We start from the raw sequence: 24,509 nt of genomic DNA, 5'->3' as shown, positions 1-24,509 counted from the left end.
TCCTCTTCTGCCGGTGGGTCGCAGGCCCGCCTACCTTGCAGGAGTGATTGGAAGCTCTGTCCCGCCACGGGCCACTGGGCCTTTTCTGCCGGTGGTCACCGTTCCGCCTACCTGGCAGGCGCGGGGGTTGGGGGGCGGCTGTGCCCCTCAGCAGGCCGCTGGGCCTGCTCTGTGGGTGCTCACAGTTCCCTCTACCTTGCCAGCGCAGGGGGAGGGGGCGGCTCTGCCTCTCAGCAGGCCGCTGCTCCTCTTCTGCCGGTGGGTCGCAGGCCCGCCTACCTTGCAGGAGTGATTGGAAGCTCTGTTCAGCCGTGGGCCACTGGGCCTTTTCTGCCGGTGGTCACCGTTCCGCCTACCTGGCAGGCGTGGGGTGTGGGGGGCGGCTCTGCCCCTCAGCAGGCCGCTGGGCCTGCTCTGTGGATGGTCACAGTTCTGTCTACCTTGCTGCCCCAGTTCATCTTATAGACTAGTGTTTTTAGTAACATGAAAGATGACTTGGGATAAGACCATAGTTTGTTGCTTATTTTTGACCTATGACATCTTTTAAGTTCTTTGAAGAAGGTATTATTTTAGCCAATAAATAACCAGAAGCAGTTTTAAAAGCTGAATATTACAATTATTGACCGGAAGATTGTGTATTTAATGTACGTTTTTAGCAGCTTAAATTTTGTACAAACACTGATTAAAAAAAAAAAAAACTTATCTAAAAAATTAGTTTTTAGAAACTACTTCATTGAAAAACAAAATTTCTGGATTTAGATTGATCTGGGTATTTCATTTTATTGTTTTGTACTGAAGAGGCAGTGCCAGTGGAAAAAGCATACATATATGCCTGGTTGTCTACTCTTGGTTCTCCCATATAGTGGCTGTGTGAGCTTGGGCAAGTCATGTTATATGTCTGACTTCTTTTTCTTCAACTCTAAAATACAGATCCTTCCAGCTTTAAGATTTCGCTAATAAATGTCCACTTATTTTCAATTTTGAAAATACTTCTTGGTGTTCTTCATAAGGATATCATAATGCAGATTATTTTAATAGGAAGTATATGTTTATTAGATATTTATTTTTTGTTATTACTAATTATTTCCCTGAGCTTTTGTCCACTTTCACTGTCAAGAATAATAAGATGTAAAATTCTCTTGAACTCAGATTATGTAATTTTATAGTCACAAAGAATGGCTTTACTACGGACCTGGGGATATAACTCGGTAGAGTGTTTGCCTCGCATGCACAAGGCCCTGGGTTCAAACCCAGCACCACATAAACACACAAAAAGATGGCTTTACTAGATGTGGGACCCCTTGCTACAAGTACTGTCAAAGAGAAGAGCTACCACACAGATCTTTTGAAGACATCATTTTGCCTGAGTGTTTCCCAATGTTAGCTTATTATTTATGTAGTATAATGAGTTAACCCTTTCAGTTACCTAGCTCTGTGTTATGTAGCTGGGTTCTTTAGGGTGTTAAAGCAGTCAAATTAAAATGATGATTAGATTCTTTCCTGCAGGCTTTTTTGGGGGTGGGAGGTGCCATTTTTAGTGGTGAAATGGGTCTGATCTTGAATTAGGTGAAAATTTTGTATGGTGGTATTAGTTTAGGCTTTGCTGGAATAAAGAAGTTATACATATTAGAACATTTAATACATTGCTAGTGATGTTTTGAGAAGGATGTGGTTTGTAGAATTTTCCTAAACTTATTTGACCAACTTCTTTTTTATTTTCCAGAATTTCTCTAATTTAGTATTCTGTTAAACATATTTTGGGAAAACAAGCCTAGATTTTAATACCCTTTTTGACTCTACAAGAGCAGATACCTATGATGATTTTGAGTAGTCCTGGTCCAATCTATGGGTATTGCCTTCAGTACCATGGCACAAGAGGTTGTTTTCTTTTAAGCTGCAGAGCCTTTGTCAGGCTAGTCAGGCAGTTCAGAGGATGTGTAGTCTTGACTCTTGATTGCTAAATGATTAGGCTCTGTCTGCACTTAATTTGCATTGGAGAAAAACCTGTAATCTAGTTCAATACTATTTAGGGAGTCTGATCTTAAACTTAACTGCTATGTTTTATTAATCAAAACCCAAGTTGAGTGGGCTGGGATTGTAGCTTCGTGGTAGAGCTCTTGCCTACCATGTGTGGGGCACTGGGTTCGATTCTCAGCACCACATACAAATAAACAAAATAAAGGTCAATCAACAACAACAACAACAACAACAACAAAACAAGTTGACAGATAGTATGGTTATATAGTCTGTACATCCATTTTTCTGGTTATCTAAAATTTATACTTTTGTTCCTGGACTACTATAACATCAGTGTGCTGGAACCACTTCTTTGGAAATGTGGAAATGCTGTAATGCAGTTTTGTCCTTTAACTCCTTTTTAGGTTGAGAGGGATAATAAGAAATAGTCCTATAAACTCACCACTATGTATAAGGATGTTTTTAAGGACTTTTAATTATTGCACTTTATGATATCTTAAGAAGGCCCATGGAATGAATTTCTGGTTTTTGTCCTAGGAGGCATTGAATTCTTTTTGGGCAACTTTTTCCATTTTTATTATAAATATTTAAACCTGTTGTGTTTCCTGAAATTTGTGGCTCATCTTTCATAAACAAAGACTTTTACTCTGATTTTCTTTTATCTTAAGGCTATGTAGTTTTCAATTAAAAACGCAGACTCTGAAGTCAGTCAGCTTGTGTTCATATCTGGACTCCCATCACTTATTAGATCTGTGGAACTCCAGTCAAGCTGTTTAATCTCTGCCAGCCTCAAGTTTCCCCATCTATGAAATATAGTTAATAGTACCAATAAGAGGGTTGTGAAGATTATCTGAGAATGATAAATGTAAGCACCAATAACAGTGCTTAGTACATCTTGAATACTCATTTTTTTCTACTTTCATATCCTCTTTGTTTCACTTTCTTCATGTCCTTTAAAAAAATAAATGATTTCTCATTATGTGCTTACTGTAAATCTACCTAAAATATTTCCTGGAATAAGGCTGAGTAAGAATACATAAACATTAGTTTCTTAGGACATCATATTTTCTTAAAGTACAGCAAAATTAAAAATATTCATAATGGTTTGCCTTAACTTTCTGGAATTAACAGATTTAAGCCACTTAAGTTTCATTTTATCTTTTCTTCACTTCAGACACATGTCACAAATTTTCTGTATTATGTTTTGTACAGGTGTGACAGTGGTTTTCTTAAGACATATTTTATTGTTATCTCTTAGATTTAAAAGTTTTGCTATCATTTGAAATCTGTCATAAGACCAGAGAAGTGCATTCATTATAGAAATATTTAATAAATAAGCTCTGCAGTTTGAAGAGCTAGACTTTTATGTGAGGTCAGGCAAGTTGAAGACATTTACAAAGAATTAGTTGTTTGTTATTGCTATGTGAGTTGCAAGAATGGAAAAAAAAAAGAAATTCTTTCTTCAATACTTCCTTCCAGGCTGAGTCATCACTAGAGAGTGGGAAGGGCAGCAGCAGCAGAGAATCCAAACCCTAAAGCTGATACCACGAAGTACCATTTCTCCAAGTTTGGGGCTCAGAGGGGAGCCATCATGAGCGATGTTACCATTGTGAAAGAAGGTTGGGTTCAGAAGAGGGGTAAGTGCTCAACAAAATCGAAATGATATGGTTGGTAAGCGTGCTAAACAGTGAGTGGTGTCTTAGAAGTTGATCTTTTTTTCCTGAAATTTTTAAACATGCTGTCTAGTAAGAGAGAAATGATATATAACATATATGTAAGGATTTTGTTTATTAGAGATTTCTTTATAATTCTTGACTTTGATAATTTATGGTTTAGTTATGAAATGAGATTTGACTTTCTGGTACATTATGTGCATGCATATTAGTGCTATATTTTTCTGTGGTGTCCACAGATAGCTTTAGAGTCATTTAATATGTAGGCGAGGTCTTATATGTATTTAATGATATATAAATATATAAATAAAAGTATTCAGTTAAATTTGGATGGTGGCACAGGAAGGGCTTAAAATAATTAAGGGGGGAGGGGTCACCAACAAACTCATGGAATCAACAGTTCCATAAATTAGGTATGTAAAGTCTTGAGGTAAAAGGCCAAATGAGAAGTTGTGTTTTTTTGTATTTTTAATTTTATATTTTTATTTTTCATTATCTATTTTTTGTATTTACTGCTCAAAGTAAAATGTTCATTATTATTATTATTAAAGAAAGAACTCTTTAATGTAAAGCTTAGTTTGTTATCTGTGAGATTACCTGCTTATGTAGTCAATATATTTATTAGAAATCTAGAGTTTAGACTAGTTGCTAGGCAACTACTGTTTACTCACATGGCTAAGTTGAGTAGGATGAAGACGCTGCCATTTTTAGGACTTTTTAGTTCCTGTTTTCTGGTTAAAGGTACTTCTTAAATACTGATTTTCATATTCTTTGAAGATTTATAGCTGATACCTATGCTGAAAAGCTGTTGTCAGTAGTTAAATGTGATTGTATATTATTGAACTTTTAAATCAGCCTTATTGAGTTGTAATTTTCTTACAATAAAATAAAACAATTTTAAGTTACACTTTGGTAAGTTCAGCAAATGTAGTGTAACAGACATTGAAGATACAGAACATATCCATCACCCCAAAAAGTTCCTTCACGTCCCTTTGTAGTCATAGTCCTCATTGATTCCCTCAACCCTAGCAACCATTAATCTGCTTTCTTATGATGATTTTACTTTTCTAGAATTTCATTTAAATGGAATCATGGGATCCATAGTCTTTCGTGTTTTCTTTCACATGACACAATACTTTTTAAAAAAAGTTTTTATTTATTTATTTTTTAGTCATACACGACAGTAGAATGCATTTTGATATATAATACATACATAGAATGTACATACTTCAATTATATTGTCTGTTCTATTCTGTTGCCCTTCCTATCCTCCCTACTCCTCCCCTCCTCTCCCATCCTGTCTCTCTATCCAATCTAATATGACACACTTCTTTTTTCTTTTTCTCATCATCACATCATATATGTATACACGACACAATACTTTTAAGATTCACCCATATTGTGAATATCATTGGTTTGTTCTTTCTTATTGTTGAGTAGTATTCCAAGGTTTGGAAATATCACTCTTTATCTGTAACATGTTTAACAGTTAATGACATTTGGACTTTTTTTGTTTTTGGTTATTATGAATAAAGCTGCTTATGAATACATGAGTGCATGACTTCGTATGTTATTCTTATTTGTCTTGGGCAATAAACTAGAAATGAGATTGCTGAATCATATGGTAAGTGTGTATTTATAAGAAGTATGTGTTTAACTTTATAAAAACTGCCAAACTGTCTTCCAGAGTGGCTGACCATTTGTTATTAAGTTTTTCTATAATGTTATTTTCATAAATTTGGAAAGCATTTTCAGATTTCCAGGTTTTAGTGCCTTATGAAGGTTTTAAAAAAATTTTAAACTTGTGTATTAATTTTCATAGGACTAAAAAGTCCTTGGTTTTTGGGGGATGGCAAATAACATAAACCTTTTAAAATTTTACTTATCTCTAAAATTTATGTTGTGAGGACTAAATGAGATAATGAATATGCTATATATATTTTTTAATATATATATATTTTTAGTTCTTGATGATCCTTTATTTTATTTGCTTATTTATATGTGGTGCTGAAAATTGAACGAAGTGCCTCATGTGTACAAGGCAAGCACTCTACTGCTGAGCTACAACTCCAGTCCCAGAATATGCTATATTTGACAATCCTAACATAAATGTAGATCTGTTACTATGTCCTTATGTTTTTCAGGGTTTTTAGGGTGGTTCTTTAGTCTAATTAATTTTATCTTGTCTGAAATAGCATGTAGAAGGTTAGTATCTAGTGCTTGGAATATAGAAAAAAAAAGAACTCTTTTAGTGTTTTTTTCTGCATTGGTCAGAGAAGGGGAATTGTGTGTGTGTGTGTGTGTTTGAGAATAGTTGTATGAATGTGAGAATTTGAATAGTACAGAATGGTATAGATTGAAAAGGGAAGATCCTTTTACCTCTTGAGTTTTTCTTCTCAGAGGTAGTAATTTTAGATTTTAAAATTCTTCTCCTGATCATTATCCTAATTGGTACATTATACATTCAACTTTATTTGTGGCTTACTCTTGTTACCTAATCTTGTGTGTTTTCATTCTGAAAAATGAAGAACTTTCAATACCTATTACACCTGTCCCCGCCCTTTTAAATTTTGGTTGACTTTATGGTTAAATGTCAAGCTGTTGGACCACTTTAGAAAATATTCGAATGTTATCTATAAACTTGCACTTTACAAGTTGTGAAAAATTAGGAACCCTTGCCATCTTTCCCTTGAATTCCTCATATTTCCTTCTTAATTTATGTCAACTATGACACATATTTTGTCAAGATTTACTGTATATATTTGTCAACTGTGCAAAGGAGTAAACAATGTTACAATTATGTAAGTAAGACATATTGCTAAAAATGTTGTATGATGGGATTCTTAGGGAAAGAAGGAATTTCTTATATTCTATTGGTACTCAAAATTGTGCCAGTCTTAATTTAGTTTGGCTTCTAGTTTGAACCATGACTGTTTTTCCTTGACTTTCTAATTGCCATATTTCCCCCCTTTTTGTAGAAGAGAGCATGACTTCATCCTAATCATTCAGTTAATTAGCTTTTTAATCATACTATTTATTGAAGTTCTAATATGAATTGACTTTTCTGGAGATCATGCTCAGCTGTCACATTATTTAATTTATTTCTCAATTAAGTTCTTGGCTTTTTTGAACCTCATGTGTTTGTTTGTTTTTTTTGTGTGTGGGGGGGTTGTTTATTTAGTTTTCTAGAGTACCTCCTGAATTAATTTTTCAGGAGGACTGTATGTGAGTGCTTGTTAGCATAATGTTTGAAAACATCCTTTTTGCTTTCATACCCGATATGGAACTTGAGTGGGTGTGAAATTCAAGTTTAAATATGTTTTCCTTCAGAATTTTGAAGGATGTATTTCATTGCCTTTTAGTGGCCAGTTTTACTGATAAAGAAGTTTGATGCTCAAATGAATTATTTCTATGTAGGTAACCTGTTTTTGTTTTCTCAAGAATTTTTGTGCCTTTTCATCATTGGAATTGTGAAATTTAAAGTAAGATGTCTTTTATTTATTCATCCTGTAAAAAATTTGGCGGAACCTTTGAACATGAAATTTCTTTGTTCTAGGAAATCTCTTATATCTCTTTTTCTTTTTTAAATACTTTTTTTAGTTGTTGATAGACCTTTGTTTTATTTATGTATTTATATGTGGTGTTGAGAATTGAACCCAATGCCTCACACATGCCAGGCAAGTGCACTACTGCTGAGCCCCAACCCCAGCCTTTTTTTTTTTTTTTTTAATTTCTTCCTTTGTATAGTTTCTGTATTTATTTACTCTTTTCTGGGCTTTGAATCAGTCTATTGTTTTGAAATTTTGATTTACCATTTAAACTTTTTTTTTTTTTTTTTTTAAGAAAGAAGAACTTTTGTTCTGGACAATTTTCTTGATTCTTCTATCCCTATTAAATTATTGATTTCAGCTATTTATATATTTGGGAACTGCTTGTACTTAATAGTCACCTGTACTTAATAGCCACCTGTACTTAATAGCTATCATCTTTAATCTTAGGATACTCATTAGGTATTTATTTATTTATTTATTTATTTATTCATTCATTCATTCATTCATTCATTCATTCATTCATTCGTTTGTTAGTACATACTAGGGATTGAACCCAGGGGTGCTTAACCACTGAGCCACATCCCCAGTCCTTTTTTCATATTTTATTTAGAGACAGAATTTCACTGAATTGCTTAGAGCTTCACTAAGTTGCTGAGGCTGATTTTGAACTCATGATTCTCCTGCCTCAGGCTCCTGAGACCCTGGGATTATAGGTGTGGGCCATCAAGCCCAGCTCCAAAATTTTGGAGATTTTTCTCCACTTTGAGTGAGTTTCAATTTGTTTGTTGTGGTGTTTTTTTGGAGATGCTAGTTTTCTTCAGGTGTCTGATGATAGCTGTTTGCCTGTATAATTGTGAGAGAAGGAGAGGGTTTACTGGTAGTGTCCTCTATTTTTATAGTTTTCTTCTTTATTGGCTAAATTATGATTTGTGATGGTAATTTCAATACTCTTGAAAACATTAGGTGGACTGGTAGGGGAAATGAAATTTAACATTTTTTCTCTGTCTACTATTCTTAATTTATTCCTTTAGATATTTTTCAGTATTATTTTGTGTTTTAGTTAAATAAATTTCATGGTATAGCCTCTTGTTGTTTGGTTCTATTTTTGGTTTGAAAAATTTCTTCCTAAAATAGCTTAATAATATTTACTGTCTATGTTCCCTAGGCAGATTATTATCACCTGCATTTTTGTGAACGTTTTTGAAAATAGATATATCTGCCTCAAGGTGTGGTTGTAAGCACTACAAGATAATTTGTTTACAGAAGTGTTTTAAAATTATTTATTTTATTAATAAAGGAGATTGATGTGGAAAAGCTATAAAAAAATTTGTGACTTAGTGTATAGCTCATTGATAGAGCATATGCTTAGTATGCTTGAAGCCTTGGGTTTAATTTCCAGAACCCAAAGGGGGGGGAAAAGTTATAATTGTAGTCCTTTCTTTGAATATTAGTACTTTTTCTGAAACCCATTTTTTGGTAAATATATATTTTTATTGGTTCTAATTAGTTATATATGACAATAGGATATACTATGACATAATTATAAAAGCATGGAATATCATTTGTTCTGATTCAGTCCCTAGTATTTCCCCTTCTAATTCCCTTCTCTCTATTTAATTGATTTTTCTTTTTCTTTCTTTCTTTTTTTTTTGGTTTAACCCATGGTACTTAATCATTGAGTTACACCCCAATCCTTTTTCTTTTTTTATTTTTAAGACAGGGTCTCATTAGGTTGCCTAGGGCCTTTCTAGGTTGCTGAGGCTGGCCTTGAACTTGTGATCTACTGTCTCAGCCTCCCAAGCTGCTGGCATTACAGGTTTGCACCACTGCACCTGGCTTCTATTGATTTTTCTACTGTTTACACACACACACACACACACATATATATTTTTAAATTAGTGTCTTGTGGATATACATGATGGTGAAATTCACTGTGATATATTCATATATGTAGGTCAGATTCATTCCACAGATTTTTCCTTATCCCATCCCTCCTCCCTTCCGTTTATTCCCTCTTATTTACTTCTCTGATCTTACAAACTTCTATTCCTTTTTTTTATTATACCCCCCTTCCCATTTTGGATTAGCTTCTGCATATCAGAAAACATTTGACCTTTGATTTTTTTTGTGGGGGAGTGACTTATATGATAGTCTCCAGTGCCATCCATTCACCCACAAATGCCATTAAGTTATTCTTTTATAGCTGAGTAATACTCCATTGTGTATATATACCACATTTTCTTTATCAATTCATGTATTGAGGGACACTTAGGTTGATTCCATAGCTTAGTTATTGTGAATTGTGCAGCTATAAATGTTGATGTGCCTACGTCACTGTAGTATGCTGATTTTAAATCCTTTGGATGTATACTGAGGAGTGGGATAGCTGAGTCATATGGTGATTCTATTCCTAGTTTTCTTAGGTTTTTCCACACTGTTTTCCAGAGTGGTTGTACTAATTTGCAGTCCCACTAACTAACTATGTATGAGTATACCCTTTCCCCACATCCTCACCAATATTTATTGTTGCTTGAATTTTTGATAATTGCCATTCTGACTGGAGTGTAGTTTTAATTTGCATTTCTCCAATTGCTAGAGATGTTGAACATTTTTTCATACATTTGTTGACTGTACTTCTTTTCAGAAGTACCTGTTTAGTTCTTTTGCCCATTTATTAATTGGGTTTTTTTTTTTTTTGTGTTAAGTTTTTTGAGCTCTTTGTATTTCCTGGATCTTAATGTTGTGAGGAGCAGGTGGAAAGGGTTTTTGGATCAATTATTTTCAATTAGCTCCTGTCTAGATATAGTCTGATTTTATTTGTATTTTAAGTGAATAATTTGCTTTTCAGTAAATGCCTTCTTGGAAAAGGAAAATAAAAGTTTTAATTATTGATATTATATGGGTAAATGCTTACCTAATCTTGGTTATTAGTAATATGTTAATAATTAAACTATTTTTTTCTGTAGCAGTTGAAAAAATTGTATTTATTGAGATAGTATTACAAACAGAGTATTGTTGGTATTAGAAATAACAATAAAAAATTCATGTAGCAGACATGGAATAAAGTATTATTGCACTGGGTGTGGTGGCACACACCTGTAATCCCAGGGGCAGGAAGATTGCAAGTTCAAAGCTAGCCTCAGCAACTTAGTGAGGCTGTCTGGAAATAAAAAAATAAAAAGGGCTGGGGTTTTAGCTCAGTGGTTAACTGCCCCTGAGTTCAATCCCTGGTACCAAAAAAAAAAAAAGTATTGTCTGTATTTTTCTCCTTGGTTGACCTAGGAGATTCTTATTTTACAACTTCGCTGCCCATCATCATAGGTGGCATCTGCATATATGTAACCTTCTTATTAAATTATCTTGTTCAAAAATTAAGTCTATAACTCAATAGATCTGTTGTTGCTTAGTTGTATTATGGCCAGTGGTAGTATTTGTTAGGAAGAAAGTTCATTAATAAAATAGGAAAGTTAACCTTTTAAACTCTAACGGTCTAAATCATAAAATTAAGCAGATTGCAGTAATATTAATCACAGGCTTATTATAATCTCTAAAATTTTATTTGCTTAATAATACTCTTTCTTTAAAACCAAAGAAATACAGTGTTTTAATACTATAATGAAGTACCTGAAATATTTTACAAAGAAAAGTGTTTATTTATTTAGCTCACATATTTTGGAGGTTCAGTGGCATAGCATCTGCATGAGCTCATTTTGTTGAAGGTCTCATGGTGGATGGCAGATGGTAATGGTGGGCAGTGTAGGCCATTACATCTGAAACCAGGATCAGAGGAAGGATGGGAGGTGATGGGCTTGTTCCCTCTGTAATAATCCTCTTGCAAGAACTAAAGAGGTTCTATGGGCACTACCTGCCAAGGGCTTGCCCCTGAGGACCCAATTCCAAAATTTCTACTACCTTGCCTAATCTCCAGTCACAGTATGCGCTTGGGAGACATTCAAATCACATCCAAACCATAGTGTTACGTAGTCTGTTATAAATGTTGAAAGTCAATTCCTTGATAACAAATTAAAATCTCATGTATTATTTGTTAATCATTTAAAGATGTGACTTTTTTAAAACTGCAGCTCTAAAAACCTAAAAGGTGGCTTATTTATTTATTTATTTATTTAAATCCCAAAACAAAAACCAGATTTGTTTTTTGAGATTGGAACAGCTGTGTTGCCCGGGCTAGTTGTAGGCTTAAGTGATCTTGTCTCAGACTCCCTCGTTGCTGGAACTATGGGAAAAACATGTTGATTGTTGAAAATGCTGCATGTATGTGTTAATCACTTAACACTTTTTGTTGTAATAATATCAAACAAATTGAACTATTGTGTTTTTTGTATGTAACCAGTTTGAGCTTTTAAACAACTTTTTTCTTGGTTTATTTTATTACTTATGGTTTCCAGTTCAGGGATATCCATAAAGTTTGTCCTTTGAATGCTATTTGCCTTATATTCTATGAAATGGCTTATTTAGATGAAGCAGAGTGTTAGTACCTGGCAGTTCTAAGCTAGAAATTTTTTATGTTTATAAATTGTCTCACAAGACAACTTAATTCTGTTGTGCAAAATATATGTTGGCAACATATAGATTGTGAGCCGAATTATTGTAGTGTGTAATTGTTGTGGTCTAGTAAAATTTAATTAAGTTGTTGCGGGAAACAAACACATTTTGGGGGTGCTTATCTTAGTCTGAGGGCCTTTCCTTCTCCTTTTCTGTGTACATACTTGTGTTCTTTTTGTTCGTATTTATTCTCAAAGTGACTAGAAACAAATTATAAAGTGATTAAGGCAAAAGAAAATGACAGTGTGGTTTCCTGTTTACTACTCATCAGCAAGCTTTTTCCATTAAGTGTAAAGAGCTGTGCTAGTGACTGTATAAACCACATAGTAAATTAGAGAAGCTCACTTTGACTGTTGAGGTTATAAAAGAAGGATAAACATAGGAAAATTAAATTTATTTTCTAATGGCATTGAAGTTCTGCGATTTAAGTAATGTATTTACTTTAAGTAATGAAATTTACTTTTCTTAAAGTTTCCATATATTCATTTTGAAAATTTTAACCTGGAGAACCAAATGGAGAGAACCGTCAAGTGAAAAGCTTTTATATGTAGTTGAGAGTTAGTTATAGAATTGTAAAGTTGCTGTTACACACACTTAGCTCTTCCCAGTCACTTGAGTCTTTTGTATTGACTACATAACTTGCAGCTTCATTTAACTCACTTATTAATGTTAGTTACATTTTTTTTTCCCGCCGTGCTGGGGTTGGTACCCAGGGCTTTGTGCATGTTAGGCCAACAGTTTACCACTGAGCTATACCCCCAGCCCTTAATGTTAGTTACTTTCACAATTTTTTACATAGATGGTCAAGTCATCTGTGAATATCCACAGTTAATGTTTCTTCCTTTCTAATCTTTATACCTTTAATTTCTTTTTTAATTGTATTTCCCTGGGATAGGATCTGTGTGTGTAATATTCAGTGAAAGTGGTGAGAGTGATTTATTTGCCTTTTTTTGTATTGGGAAAACATTTATCTTACCCCCTTGGTACCGTAAAATTAGCTGTTATGTTGCTACTTTTCCCTTGCTGCCATTTATTAGGTTGAGAAAGTCTCTTCTATTCCTGGTTTGCTGAGAGTTGATGTTTTGGGTGGGGTTTTGTTTGTTTGTTTTATCATTAATGGCCATTTAGTTTTTTTCCAGAAGATCTCCTGCCTATGTTTGCTGGAATAAATCCCATCTGATTGTGGTGTTTTTTTTTTTTTGTGCAAGGTTGAGCCCAGGGCTTTGTACATGCTAGGCAAATGCTTAACTTTTTATTTTGACACAGATTCTAGCTAAATTGCTGAGGCTGGCCTGGAACATGATCCTCTTGCTTCAGTATCCTGAGTAGCTAGGATTTTAGGCATGTGCCACCTTGGCTGTCATATACTTTTTGCTTGTTTGTTAAATTTTGTTTTTTGTGGTGCTAGGGATTGAACCCAAGGTCTTTGCACAAGTTAGGGCGAGCAGTCTACCACTGAGCAACATTCCTAGTCCCTGTCATGTATTTTCAAAAACATATTGCTAGTTTGGATTTACTGATATCTTGCTAAGAATTATGTTTTTCATCACCTCCATCCATTTATGAGTATTGATCTGTAGTTTACAAATAGCTTGGGAAATATTCTTGCCTTTTTTATTTTTGAAGGAATTTACATAAGATAGATTGTATTTCTTCCTTAAATGTTTGATAGAATTTATTGGTGAATCCATCTCCAGTAGCGCTTTCTTTGTGGGAAGAGTTTTAATAATGAATTTGTTTTCTTTAATAGGCATGGGATTATTCACAAATTGTTTCATTTTGTTTGTTTGGTAAATCTATATTTTTCAAGGATTGTCATTTCTTCCAAGTTGTTTATCTTTATTGAACATAAAGAGTTTTTAAAAAAATATTTTCTTAATATTCCCTTAGTCTTTTAAAGTTTTACAGGCTCTATAATAATATATCAGCTTAATGAAGTCTGATATTGGCAAATTATATTCTTTTATCATCTTAGTAGGAGCTTATCCATTTTATTAATCTTTTCAAAGTGCTAACTTTTTGCTTTGTTAACTTTCTTTTTTTTTGAATATTTTCTTTTAGTTGTTTTATTTTATTTTATTTATTTATATGTGGTGCTGAGAATCTAACCCAGTGCTTCACACATGCCCGGCAAGTGGGCTACCACTAAGCCACAACCCCAGCCCTGCTTTGTTAACTTTCTTTATCCTTTTTCCCCCTATGTCATTGCTTTTGCTCTTTGTTATTTCAATTTGTATATTTATGGCTTCTTAAGGTAGAAATAAGTGATTCATTATAACTTTTCAAAAAATATAAACTTAAAGCTACAGATTAATTTTACTATATTGCTTTTAACTGTTTTACACATTTTAATAATTTTCTTTTTTCCCCCCTGTTCTGGAGATTAAACCCAGGGGCACTGAGCTATGTCTCCATCCTGTTTTATTTTAAGACAAGGTCTCATAGAATTGTGCAGGCTTCCCTAAAACTTGAAATCCTACTCCTTCAGCCTCTTGGGTAACTGGGATTATAGGAGTGTGCTACCATGGCTGGCTGATATATTGTATTTTTATTGTTGTTGAGTGCAAAAGTTTCCTGACTTACCTTTTTGATTTCTTCTTTGACTTATGGATTATTTAAAATAATGTTTTTTTGTCCAATGGTTCACCATGAGATCTGCCTAAATTTTCTATTTTGGGTGTTTTTTTTTTTTTAAAGCCTGGTCAAGGTGGTTGTTAGTGGGTCATACCTTCTATATAATTTCTGACAGGTTTATTTTTTCCCCCTTTGGTTTAATCACTTATTGAAAGGGTGTTAAAAATTCCAGCTATGATTATGAGTTTATCTGTTTCTCTCACTATTTCTGCCTTTTTGCTTTATATAATTTGAAGCTCTGTTAATAGATACATCTTAATTTATTACTGATGTACTACTGGTTTTTTTTTCTCCTTGTGTCTATCTTGGTCTCTGGTAATACTCTTTTGTTTTGAAATTCATATGTCTGATATTAATATAACTACTCCAGACTTGGTATCAAGTCTTTTTCAAATGTCTTTTTATATTCAGCCTGTCAGCATTTTGTATTAAATTGCTTCTTTTGTAGATGGCATATGTTTGGGTCTTGCTTTTTTTTTTTTTTAATTTAATTTGACAGTCTACCTTTTAATTGGGCATTGTTGAGACTATTCATATTTAATAAAATTATTGATAGGGTTAGTTTTCATGTCATTTATTGTTTCTTGTTTTCTTGCCTCAAAAATATTTAGTAAATATTTAGATTTAAATATTCTATTTATCTGTCTATAATTGCCTTGTTAATTATGCTTCTTCCTAAAAATGTTTTAAAATTAAAAAAATTTAAATTTAAAAATTTTTTAAAATGTTGTTATTGATATAGTTGAAAGTAGATCTTCTGTTAGTCAGCTTCTCATTGCTGCAACAAAATACCCGAGAAAATAACTTAAAAGGAGGAGAGATTTTTTGGCTCATGGTGTCAGATGTTTCAGTCCATGATTGCTTGGTTCTGTTGCCTTTGGTCCAGTGTGGGACTGTCCATCATGGGAGTGGTGCATGGCAGAGGAAACTACTCATGAAGGACAGAAGAGAATGAGTGGAGGTGAGGTAGGGTGTGGGGGTTGGGAGTGTTGGGGTCCCAGTATTCCATTCAAGGGCACATCCCCATTGATCTGACTTCTAACTTCCTAAAAGTTTCACCATTTTCCAATAGTGCCAAGGCTGACAACCAAGCCTTTAGTGCATGGCCTTTAGGGTCATTTAAGATCCAAACCATAACTAGTCTATAGTTGTATAATATATTTTTTGTTAGTCTCTTTAGGAAAAAATGCCTTTGTTTATAACTTTGTGCCTTCTTTTGGGTTAGTTGAAGGTTTTGTTTTTTTTAGTACTGCATTTATGTTCCTCTGTCAGTATGCATTTTCAGTAAGGGTAATAATTCCCTCAAAGAGCAATAATTATTCTTAGAGTAGAGTAAAAAAGAAAACTTAGATGGTATAATTGTTTGTGGCTCTCCAATGGGTCACATTATATAAATAGATCAAAGAGGAGGTACAGTAATTAGGGAGAAAATGTCTAAAGAGTTCGTTGGGTGTGAACCAAGGAAAAAACTGAGAAACGATGTTCTGTTCTTTTAACTTGTATTTATTTTTTAGTGGCTCTTCTAGTGTAATGATTTTCAACCAAGGTGATTTTCATTCCCAGGGGACATTTTTAATTGACATGATATGAGGTTGCTACTGGCATCTAGTGGGTAGAGTCTAAAACTTGCTGCTAAATGTTCTATAATGCACAGCATGATCTTCCACAACAAAAAAATTTCCAGTTGAAAAATGTCACTGTGCCGAAGTTGAGAAGTTCAGAAACCCTTCTCTTGAGATTACAATGCTACACATCCTTTATTTATCACATTCTATACTGGATTAATATTTTATTTCAGGTAAAATATAAGACCCTTGCAATATTGTAGTTACATTTATTCCCACCTTGTGCTCTTGTTCTCTTACATATTATATCCCCATGATATGATGTTATAATTTTTGCTTATTTGTATGTCTTGTCAGGAATATTATGGGAAATATTACCTTTCATATTTATATACTTATTTATAGTTTTAAAAATTTCTTCCTTTGGATTTCAGTTTTTATCTGGGATTATTTTCCTTCTGCCTTAGAACTTCTTAGAATTTCTCTTAGAGCATAATTATTGGTGACCAGTGAACTCATTTTGAAATGTTTTTATTTCATCTTTGTTTTTGAAGGTTTTCTTTTTCACTGTATATAGAATTTTAATTTGATAATGTTATTTCTTTCATCACTTTAAATATGTCATTTCATTTTCTTTGGGATGCTATTGTTTCTGATGAGAAGTCAGCTGTTATTTTAGTAATGTTTCCCTGTATCATTTTTCTGTGGATGATTTAAATATTTTTCTTTCATTTTTATCAGTTTTCCTATGATATACCTAGGCATTATTTTCTCTGTGTTTATCTTGTTTGGAATTTACTGAGCTCTTTTGATCAATTTCATGTTTTTTCGTCAAACTTAGGAAGACCCCCCACCCTGTCAGCTTTTGCTGCTTTCTATTGCTTTCAAGTAGTTGTTTTTCAGATTCTGTGAAGATTTTAAAATTTCATACATAGGAGGGTTAGTCTGATATGAGTTACCGCATCTGAAAATGGGACTCTGCTAAGTAAAGGTTTTATTGTATTGTATAAATATAAAATTTAGTAAGCTCTGTAATTCAGTAGTGCTATTTCTTATATAATACTTTCGGAATAGGAATATAATTTATGAAATTTATGAGAAGTGAGGAGTACAAATTATGAGAATTTAAAACTAACTTTTTATTTGTTCTTTTTAGATGTACATGACAACAGTGTATTTTGAAACACATGGAGTATAACTTCCCATTCTTGTGGTTGTACATGCTGTGGAATTATACTGGTCTCATATTCATATATGAACATAGGAATGTTATGTCCAATTCATTCATTCATTCTACTGTCTAAAACTCTAGTGATTTAAATCAGCTGAGTTCTAATCACTTATCTGGAAAAATAGCTGGAGTTTTTTTTTTTCAAGTACTTTTAGAATTTCTAGCTAGAAGAGACTTTGAAATTTACCTAATATTATATCTATTTTAGAGATTTAAAAAGTTGAGGTAATTTTTCAAGATAGTGATAGAGGCTGGACCAATACCTAAGATTTCTTTGATACTTCATGTTTTGTTTGTTTATTGACACTCAGAAATTTATTGGACTTCTTTAAAAAATATTTTTTAGTACCTAGTGGGCAGAAAAGTTTTAAACCCTTTGAGAATGGAAAAGGGGAGTATCTTCCATCTGGTGGACTCCTCATGCTACTTGAGGAGTGTCATTCACTGCTCTACATCCCAGTGAGGAATACAGAGAAACTACTTTTTGAACTTGTGATAGTTAGTCACTCTGCATAGTTTCTCTGAGAACATAGATAATGTTCTTTGGCACAGAGAAACTTTCCTCAATAGCATTCTAGAGTTTTTATCTTCTGATGTGTTAACCTTGCACTTAACTCTGGTTTTTTTTTTTTAAACCTTATGATAGGCTTTCTGCTTGGCATATATTTTTTTTCCTCTATGGTAGTCAGTGAAAATCTCACATGACCTTTAAGGCCACATTCTAACTCCCTGAGGACAGGAGTTGTATGTCAGTACAGACTTTTTATTTCCATATAGGGTTCACCAGGACCTTGAACATACAGCCCTTTCTTTTTATCAGTACTTGATAAATGAATAAGGAAGAAAATAACTGTTCTAGAAGTTAAAATAGTATGTCACAGATCATCAGGATAAGGAATTAGAATTAAGACAGACGAAACAAGGCAGGAAATAGATCACAGTTTTGATTATGAAAGCAGCCTGTATCCAGGATAGGGTTTTGGTAAGAGTGATATTGGGATTCTAGAACTGTGCTCTCAAGTCTCTCAAGTCTTGTGGGTAGCAAAATGAAACTAACGTAATAAGAATTAGTAGAATTAATTGGAAGATTATTCCTGGAATAGGTAGCTGAACAAGGTGGTCCTAAAAATGGGCTAGTATGTAAGCAGTCTAAATCAAGAATGAGATGGTGTAGTAGAGGAAGGGTGAACTTTCCAGTTGTTCTGTGCTTTGGGATTCAGGCAGTGGGAGTACTTCTTCTCAGTGAGATCTCTGCTAAAATATATTCTTAAAGGTTCCTGTGACCACAGGGGCAGAAAGCTATGGTTTATGGATTGATTCTTGCTGACTGTTGTTTTTTTTTTTTGCAAGTAGTTTTATTCAATATTAATAAACATAATAAATCAAGAGGGCCATTAGAATGGGAATATGGTATTGTTCATTGTTCTAGAAGAGTGATGCATATTTCATGGGTAATATTTACTTTACTCTTAGAACTGTAAAAAGCTCTTTTGAGTTCATAAAACCTAACATTGCAAGCCAATAAGAATCTGTTTCCTGCTGTTTCTTATAGATCATTCATCTCAAATATTGTAAGTAGCTGAAATCTCACTATATAAAGCTTATCTGTTATATAATTCAGCAGCTACTGATGGCCTTTCTTTGGCCCCTCTGAACAATAAAAACCGTGTTCTGTTTCCATATAATAGGCTTCTGGATATTTCAAGATTGCTATCACATCTTCCCTCAAATCTTTTTAAGCAAAATGTTATAAATTCTTAGTTTTTTGTATTACATGTTTCATAGCCCTTATTTGAGAATAAGTAGGTCCTGTGACTTTTTTTCTAATCAGTAGAATATGGTGAAGGTGATAAAATGTTGTATCTGTCTGGCGTTATGTCACATAATATTCCCTTGCTGGCTTCAAAGAAGTTAACATGTTAGGAGCCCAGATGGAATATTAATTTTTTTGTTGCAAGTATTTTTCCTACTTTGGATATACCTTTTAATTTTATGATGGTATATTTTTGTCATGTAAAACTTTCTGTTGTGTAATTGAATATATCAAACTTTTCCCACTCAGTTGAGGTCTTAGAAACTTTTAACCAATGTTGTTTGAATCATTTTATAAATAATATTTGAATTCCCTTTATAAAAAGTAAATACATAGAGTATATGATTTATCTACTAGCATTTTCCTTCTCTTTTGGTGATCTCACCTGGGATCACTCATGTGGCCCAGATGGTAACTATAATGAACTGAGAGATCCTAAAATACTTGCTCCCATATTTGGGTCCTTGGTGCTCTGTTGACTGCTCCCTGAGATTACCTCAGTTCTCTAGGTTGCCTTTCTCCAGCAGGACAGACTGGATTTAGCACATGTGATTTGTGTCTAAGAGAAGAAACTACTAGCTCTCCTAAAAATTTGTTTCAGACTGTTTCATTGGCACAGAAGTATTTCAGTATCTCTCTCTCTTTTTAGCACTATTGGGGATTGCACCCAGGGGTACTCTACCACTGAATTACAGCCCTAGCCCTTTTATTTTTAAATTTTGAGACATGGTCTCACTAAGTTGCCCAGGCTGACTTCAAACTTGTGATCTTCCTGCTTCAGCTTCTTGAGTAACTGGGATTATGTGCCCAGCCTAGTATATTTTACTGGGCAAAGAAGTCACAAGATGGGCAAAGAAGTCACTAGATGCAAGAGAAGGAAAAATAGAACCCATCTTTTGATAAGAACAGTGACTAAATTTGGCAGCATTCTTTAATCATCACGGTGGAATAATGCTGTATTTTTTTTAATATTTGTTGCCTGTTTTCCATACCCATTGTTTTATTATCCCCTTACAAGTTGTATCTTTTTCCTTTTTCCTACATTCCCACTGAATTTTTGTAATTTGTCGTCTTCTTCACTGATTATTTTATGACCTTTTGAAACAAACTGTTTCTGTAGATGTTTTGGTTCTGCTGTTGTGTTTTTACTTTGCATATATGCTTTGATTATCCTTTCTAATTTGCTTTTCTTTTCATGTAACCTACATTTTAGTCACTTAGTAAGCTCTCTTGGTTATTAGACCAACTGTTGCAGTATTGTAGTGATTGTGTTCAGATAACCCTTAATTTACTACTAATGGCCCCAAACCCAAGGGTAGTGATGCTGGCAATTTTATTATAGTATGTTATTATAATTATTTTATTATTAGTTTTTGTTACTAGTCTTTATTGTGCCTAATTATAAATTAAACTTTGTCATAGACATGTGAAACATGTATATATGAGTTAGGTAAGTTTTAAAAGAATCACATATATATATATGTTCTTGTTTCCTATACTTATGTGTGTGTGTGTGTATATATATATATGTGTGTGTGTGTGTGTGTGTGTGTGTATACACACACACACACACACACACATACATATGAATGATTCTGTACTTTTTGGTTTCAGATATCCACTGTAGGTTTTGAAAAATATCCCTTTCCTATAAAGGGGGACTACTATATATTTAACTAAGGCCTTGTAACAGCCCTGTAAGGTTGGTACTGTACTTGATGGTTGGTGCTTTCTTGATGAAGAAACTGGGTACAGAGAGGTTTAGTAACTTGCTTAAGGTTACACACCTCATAAGTCAGGATCAAACATGCATATCTGATCTTGGAGGATATGTTCTTTATCATTGTATTGTTCTGGCGTTGATGAGATTGCTTAGTGAACATGCTTAAGAAAAGATGAGGATAGAGTTTGGTGATTTTGATTTTTTTTTTTTCTCCAGGAATTGTCCTTATCCTTTTCGAATTAAAAAGAAATATTTTCCTTTTTCCTGTTGAATAAGTGCCCCAAAGTGCTAGATAGATTTTACTAACATATTATAAGTGAGCACTGACTTAAAGCAGTTTGTTTTGCATACTTTGTTTTAAAATTTAGGGATATCTTCTTTTTTTTTTTTCTTAAGTAACAGAAATCGAACTTAAAAATCTTTTAAAACTTAACTAACTCATTTATGACAATTTCTTCATAGAGCTCAAGTTAGTTTTAGGACAGTGTTGGAACTGTTTTACTGCCCTTTCTTCAGTCTTGAGTATTATTCTTTTCTTTTTATTTCCATTTCATTTTCGATGGACTCCAATTTACCATGTTTTCTTTTCACCCCTTTTCCAATCAGAAAGGTGAAGAATGCTAAAGTATATTATTCTTCATTGACTAGTATTTTCTAAAACTGTGAGTTTGCCTATTAATAATTCAGCAGTTGTAATCGTAGTTTATAGTATGCCTTTTATAGTCAAAGCTTTAATGTAAATGTACAGTTCTTAGAATTTAAATGTAAATATTTAGTGAAATTTATCAAAACAAACCCCATGAAAATAGGCATACATTCAGTTAGAGTAAACAAATTCCATTGTGGTTAGCATTTCTGCTTTGTACTTTGGGATAAAAACTGAGTAGAACTATTTTCTTCCTCTCTTCTCCCCTCACCTCTTTGCTTTCTGCTGCAAACCTTTATGGGTTCTCTATTGTGTGCCAGAATATTCCTGTTTGGGGAGATAAAGATGAATGAGAATAGAGCCTGCCCTAGTTTACTTACACCTTTGGAAGGCAGACCAGTTCCTGAGACAAACAGTTCAGAAAAATATAATAAATGTTGAAGCCAGCTTTACAGGGAGCCCTGTCTAGATCAGTGCTACCCTCTCCTCTCATCCTTTAAGGATGAACAGAATTTAAGTCATCTGGAAGGAGGAGCAGAAGTTAAAGCAGATGGGGAAATATAAGTAACAGTAGGAAAGAGCTCATCGGTGATACTGAAAGAATGATTGCCGGGGTAAAGGATTGACAGCTGTGTTAGTTATCATGGAGTTGAAGATTGAGTGAATGAGAAATGAGAAAGTAGACATCCAAGAAATTTGATGTGGTGAAGGGAAGTAGAGAGGATTAAAGATTGAGTGAAGTAAAATCAAGTAGCTTTTTTTTTTTTTTCTAGAATAGGGAGCAAATATGTTTGTTTGCTGTTAGAAATGAGCTGGAGAACTGTCTAGGTAAGATTGAAAGACAGAAGATAATAGAACAAAATCCTTTAGGAAATTATATAATATCAAGTATATAAATGAAAGTATGTTTTTTTTAAAAACTACCTTAGCTGTTGAATTGCTTAATAAAATAGATCATTAAGCATATTTATGATGTGGAAGCTCATATATGCTAGATCATTTAAAGATAGTTATATGTTAAATTAAAGCAACTCTTTTGCCCTGTCATGGGGTATTTCTTTATGAAAATATTAGAAACTCCTCTTTTATTCATATCTTTTCCACTGTTCCTCCAATCAAAAGCAAATAGCCTTCAATGATAAGAGCAGAGACTATCCATTTTAAGGTTTAGTTTTAGTTGTATCATATGGCTTAGGTTAGCTATGGGGATGAATGAGGTGCTATTTGCATCATAAATAGGAAATTTTTGGTTTTTATAAAATGGTTTCTGGAAATTCCAGGATTCTCATTCAGTAGATCTGGGTTGGAATCTAGAGCCAGTGAAATCATTTATCTGCCAAATACTTACTGAGTACCTTCTATCATATTGTGATTTTGATTTATGTAGGTAGTATTAAAAGGTGTCCCAGCTACCTACTGTTTATTTCGAGGACAGAGATAATAAGCAAGTCAATAAATAAAAATAATAATTTCATATATTGATAAGTGCTGCAACAAAGGTAAACTATGTTATATGCTAGAGAGTTATCCTGGCAGAGGAAGGAAGTAACTTTGTGTGGGGTGATCTTGGAAGGAGTCTTTGAAGAGGTCATTCTTTTTTAACATTGCCTTTTTAAAAGAATTATTTTTTTTTAATGTGTGGTAAGATATATTATATATAATTTTCCATCTAAATCATTTTGAAGTGTATGATTCCCTGTCATTTGGTAAATCATACCATTATGCAGCCAATCCCTACCATCCCTATCTTCAGAATTTTCTTTACCTTGCAGTACTGAAACGCTATTCATTAAACAATAAATCTCTCTCTCACCTCCCAGCCCCAGCAACCAACATTCTTTCTGTTTCTGTGAAGTTGACTGTTCTTGGTACCTCTTATAGGTAGAATCATACAGTGTCTTTGTTTCTGGCTTATTTTACTTAATATAATGTCTTCAAGGTTAATCACACTGCAGCATGTGTCAGAATTTCCTTCTGTGGAATAATATTCCATTGTATGGATTGACCACATTTTGTGTATTCACCTTTGAGCTGAGATCTGAAGAATGAAATGGGCCATGCATATAACTAGAAGAAGGATATTACAGGTTGAGGAAAGAGCAAGTGCAGAGGCTCTGAGCAGTAAACTTTGTGATTGTCAAGGAATAAATGGAAGGTCAATATAGCTAAGATAGGGTTAAAGAGTAGGAGAAAAGGGTATTAATTGGAATCAGAGGTAGGCATATATATAGGCCATATCATTTCAGACTTTGAAAGAAATTGGCTTATTCTAAGTTTAGTTGGAAGCTGTTTATTGAAAGTTTTGAGCAGGAATGTGAATCACTCTGATTTTCATTTAACAACAAAAGTAAGAAATCACACTGGCTACTGGTAGTTTCAGGCATCCCAGTGGATTTTGATGCAGGTCTGTGATCAGACTTTGAGAAGTATTAATTTAGTCCTTGTGATGAGCCCTTTAGTCTGTATCCTGAGTTGGCTGATCTCAAAATAGCTCTAACAGGACTTCTGACTAAAAATGGGAGACTGGTTACACTTTTATCTCTTCTCCATCTCCAGTCCCTGCCAAAATGGAAGAAATAGAATGAATGGGGAGAGAGTACAACAGAAAACAGAAATTCTGATACTTTTTTGAAATAACAAAGCAGATGGACAGGTACTGTGACGGACTCAACAAAGGTAATGTCACAGTACCTGTAAAGGTACAATAATACTCATATGAAGTGTAATACTATGTGTTAAGTTCCCAAGAGGCACAGCATTTGAAGGCAGCAGATACTAAGGAAGGTCAAGGTCAAAAGTGGAAACTTTTCCCTGGGGGTTTAATTGGAAAATCTGGGTACATTGGCAGGTAGAATCCTCAGGTTTGTCTCCTGTGTACCCTCACAAGTGGATAGTCATTTCTACCCTAACCCTGGGCTTTGGGACCAAAGTTTTTTTTTTTTTTTTTTTGTATAGTTAAAGATGAAATACCTGGATTCTGAAAACCAGGGGCATGGGTGACTGACTGGTTTAAAACAGGGAGATCTAGGGAAATATACATCTGAACTATGGAGTTCTTGGCTCTCTTTCTCTGCTATCTTAGAACTTCAGTTAAGCCTGTCCTGACCACCCCCTGCAGAAGATTGAGATTATC

General features: G+C 33.8%; 1 protein-coding gene across 8 annotated transcripts in view; it reads left to right on the top strand.

Moving 5' to 3' along the window:
• Positions 1–1,866: 1,866 nt before the first annotated feature.
• Akt3 (AKT serine/threonine kinase 3) overlaps positions 1,867–24,509 on the top strand; it is a 289,636-nt gene continuing 266,993 nt past the window's right edge. For 5 of the 8 annotated variants that reach the window (XM_048809250.1, XM_048809251.1, XM_048809246.1 and 2 more), the window contains exon 1: positions 3,457–3,614. In XM_048809250.1, coding sequence (XP_048665207.1) covers positions 3,569–3,614 — 46 coding nt within the window. In that variant the 5' untranslated portion in view covers positions 3,457–3,568. Of the gene's footprint in view, positions 1,879–2,822; positions 2,843–3,456; positions 3,615–24,509 lie in introns of those variants that run through there. The other 3 variants (XM_048809244.1, XM_048809245.1, XM_048809254.1) reach the window with 3 other exon arrangements.

Source organism: Marmota marmota, unplaced genomic scaffold (assembly GCF_001458135.2).
Source record: "Marmota marmota marmota unplaced genomic scaffold, marMar, whole genome shotgun sequence".
NCBI lineage: Eukaryota > Metazoa > Chordata > Mammalia > Rodentia > Sciuridae > Marmota > Marmota marmota.
Note: the sequence above shows the minus strand (reverse complement) of the source record. Positions and strands in the feature narration are given on the sequence as shown.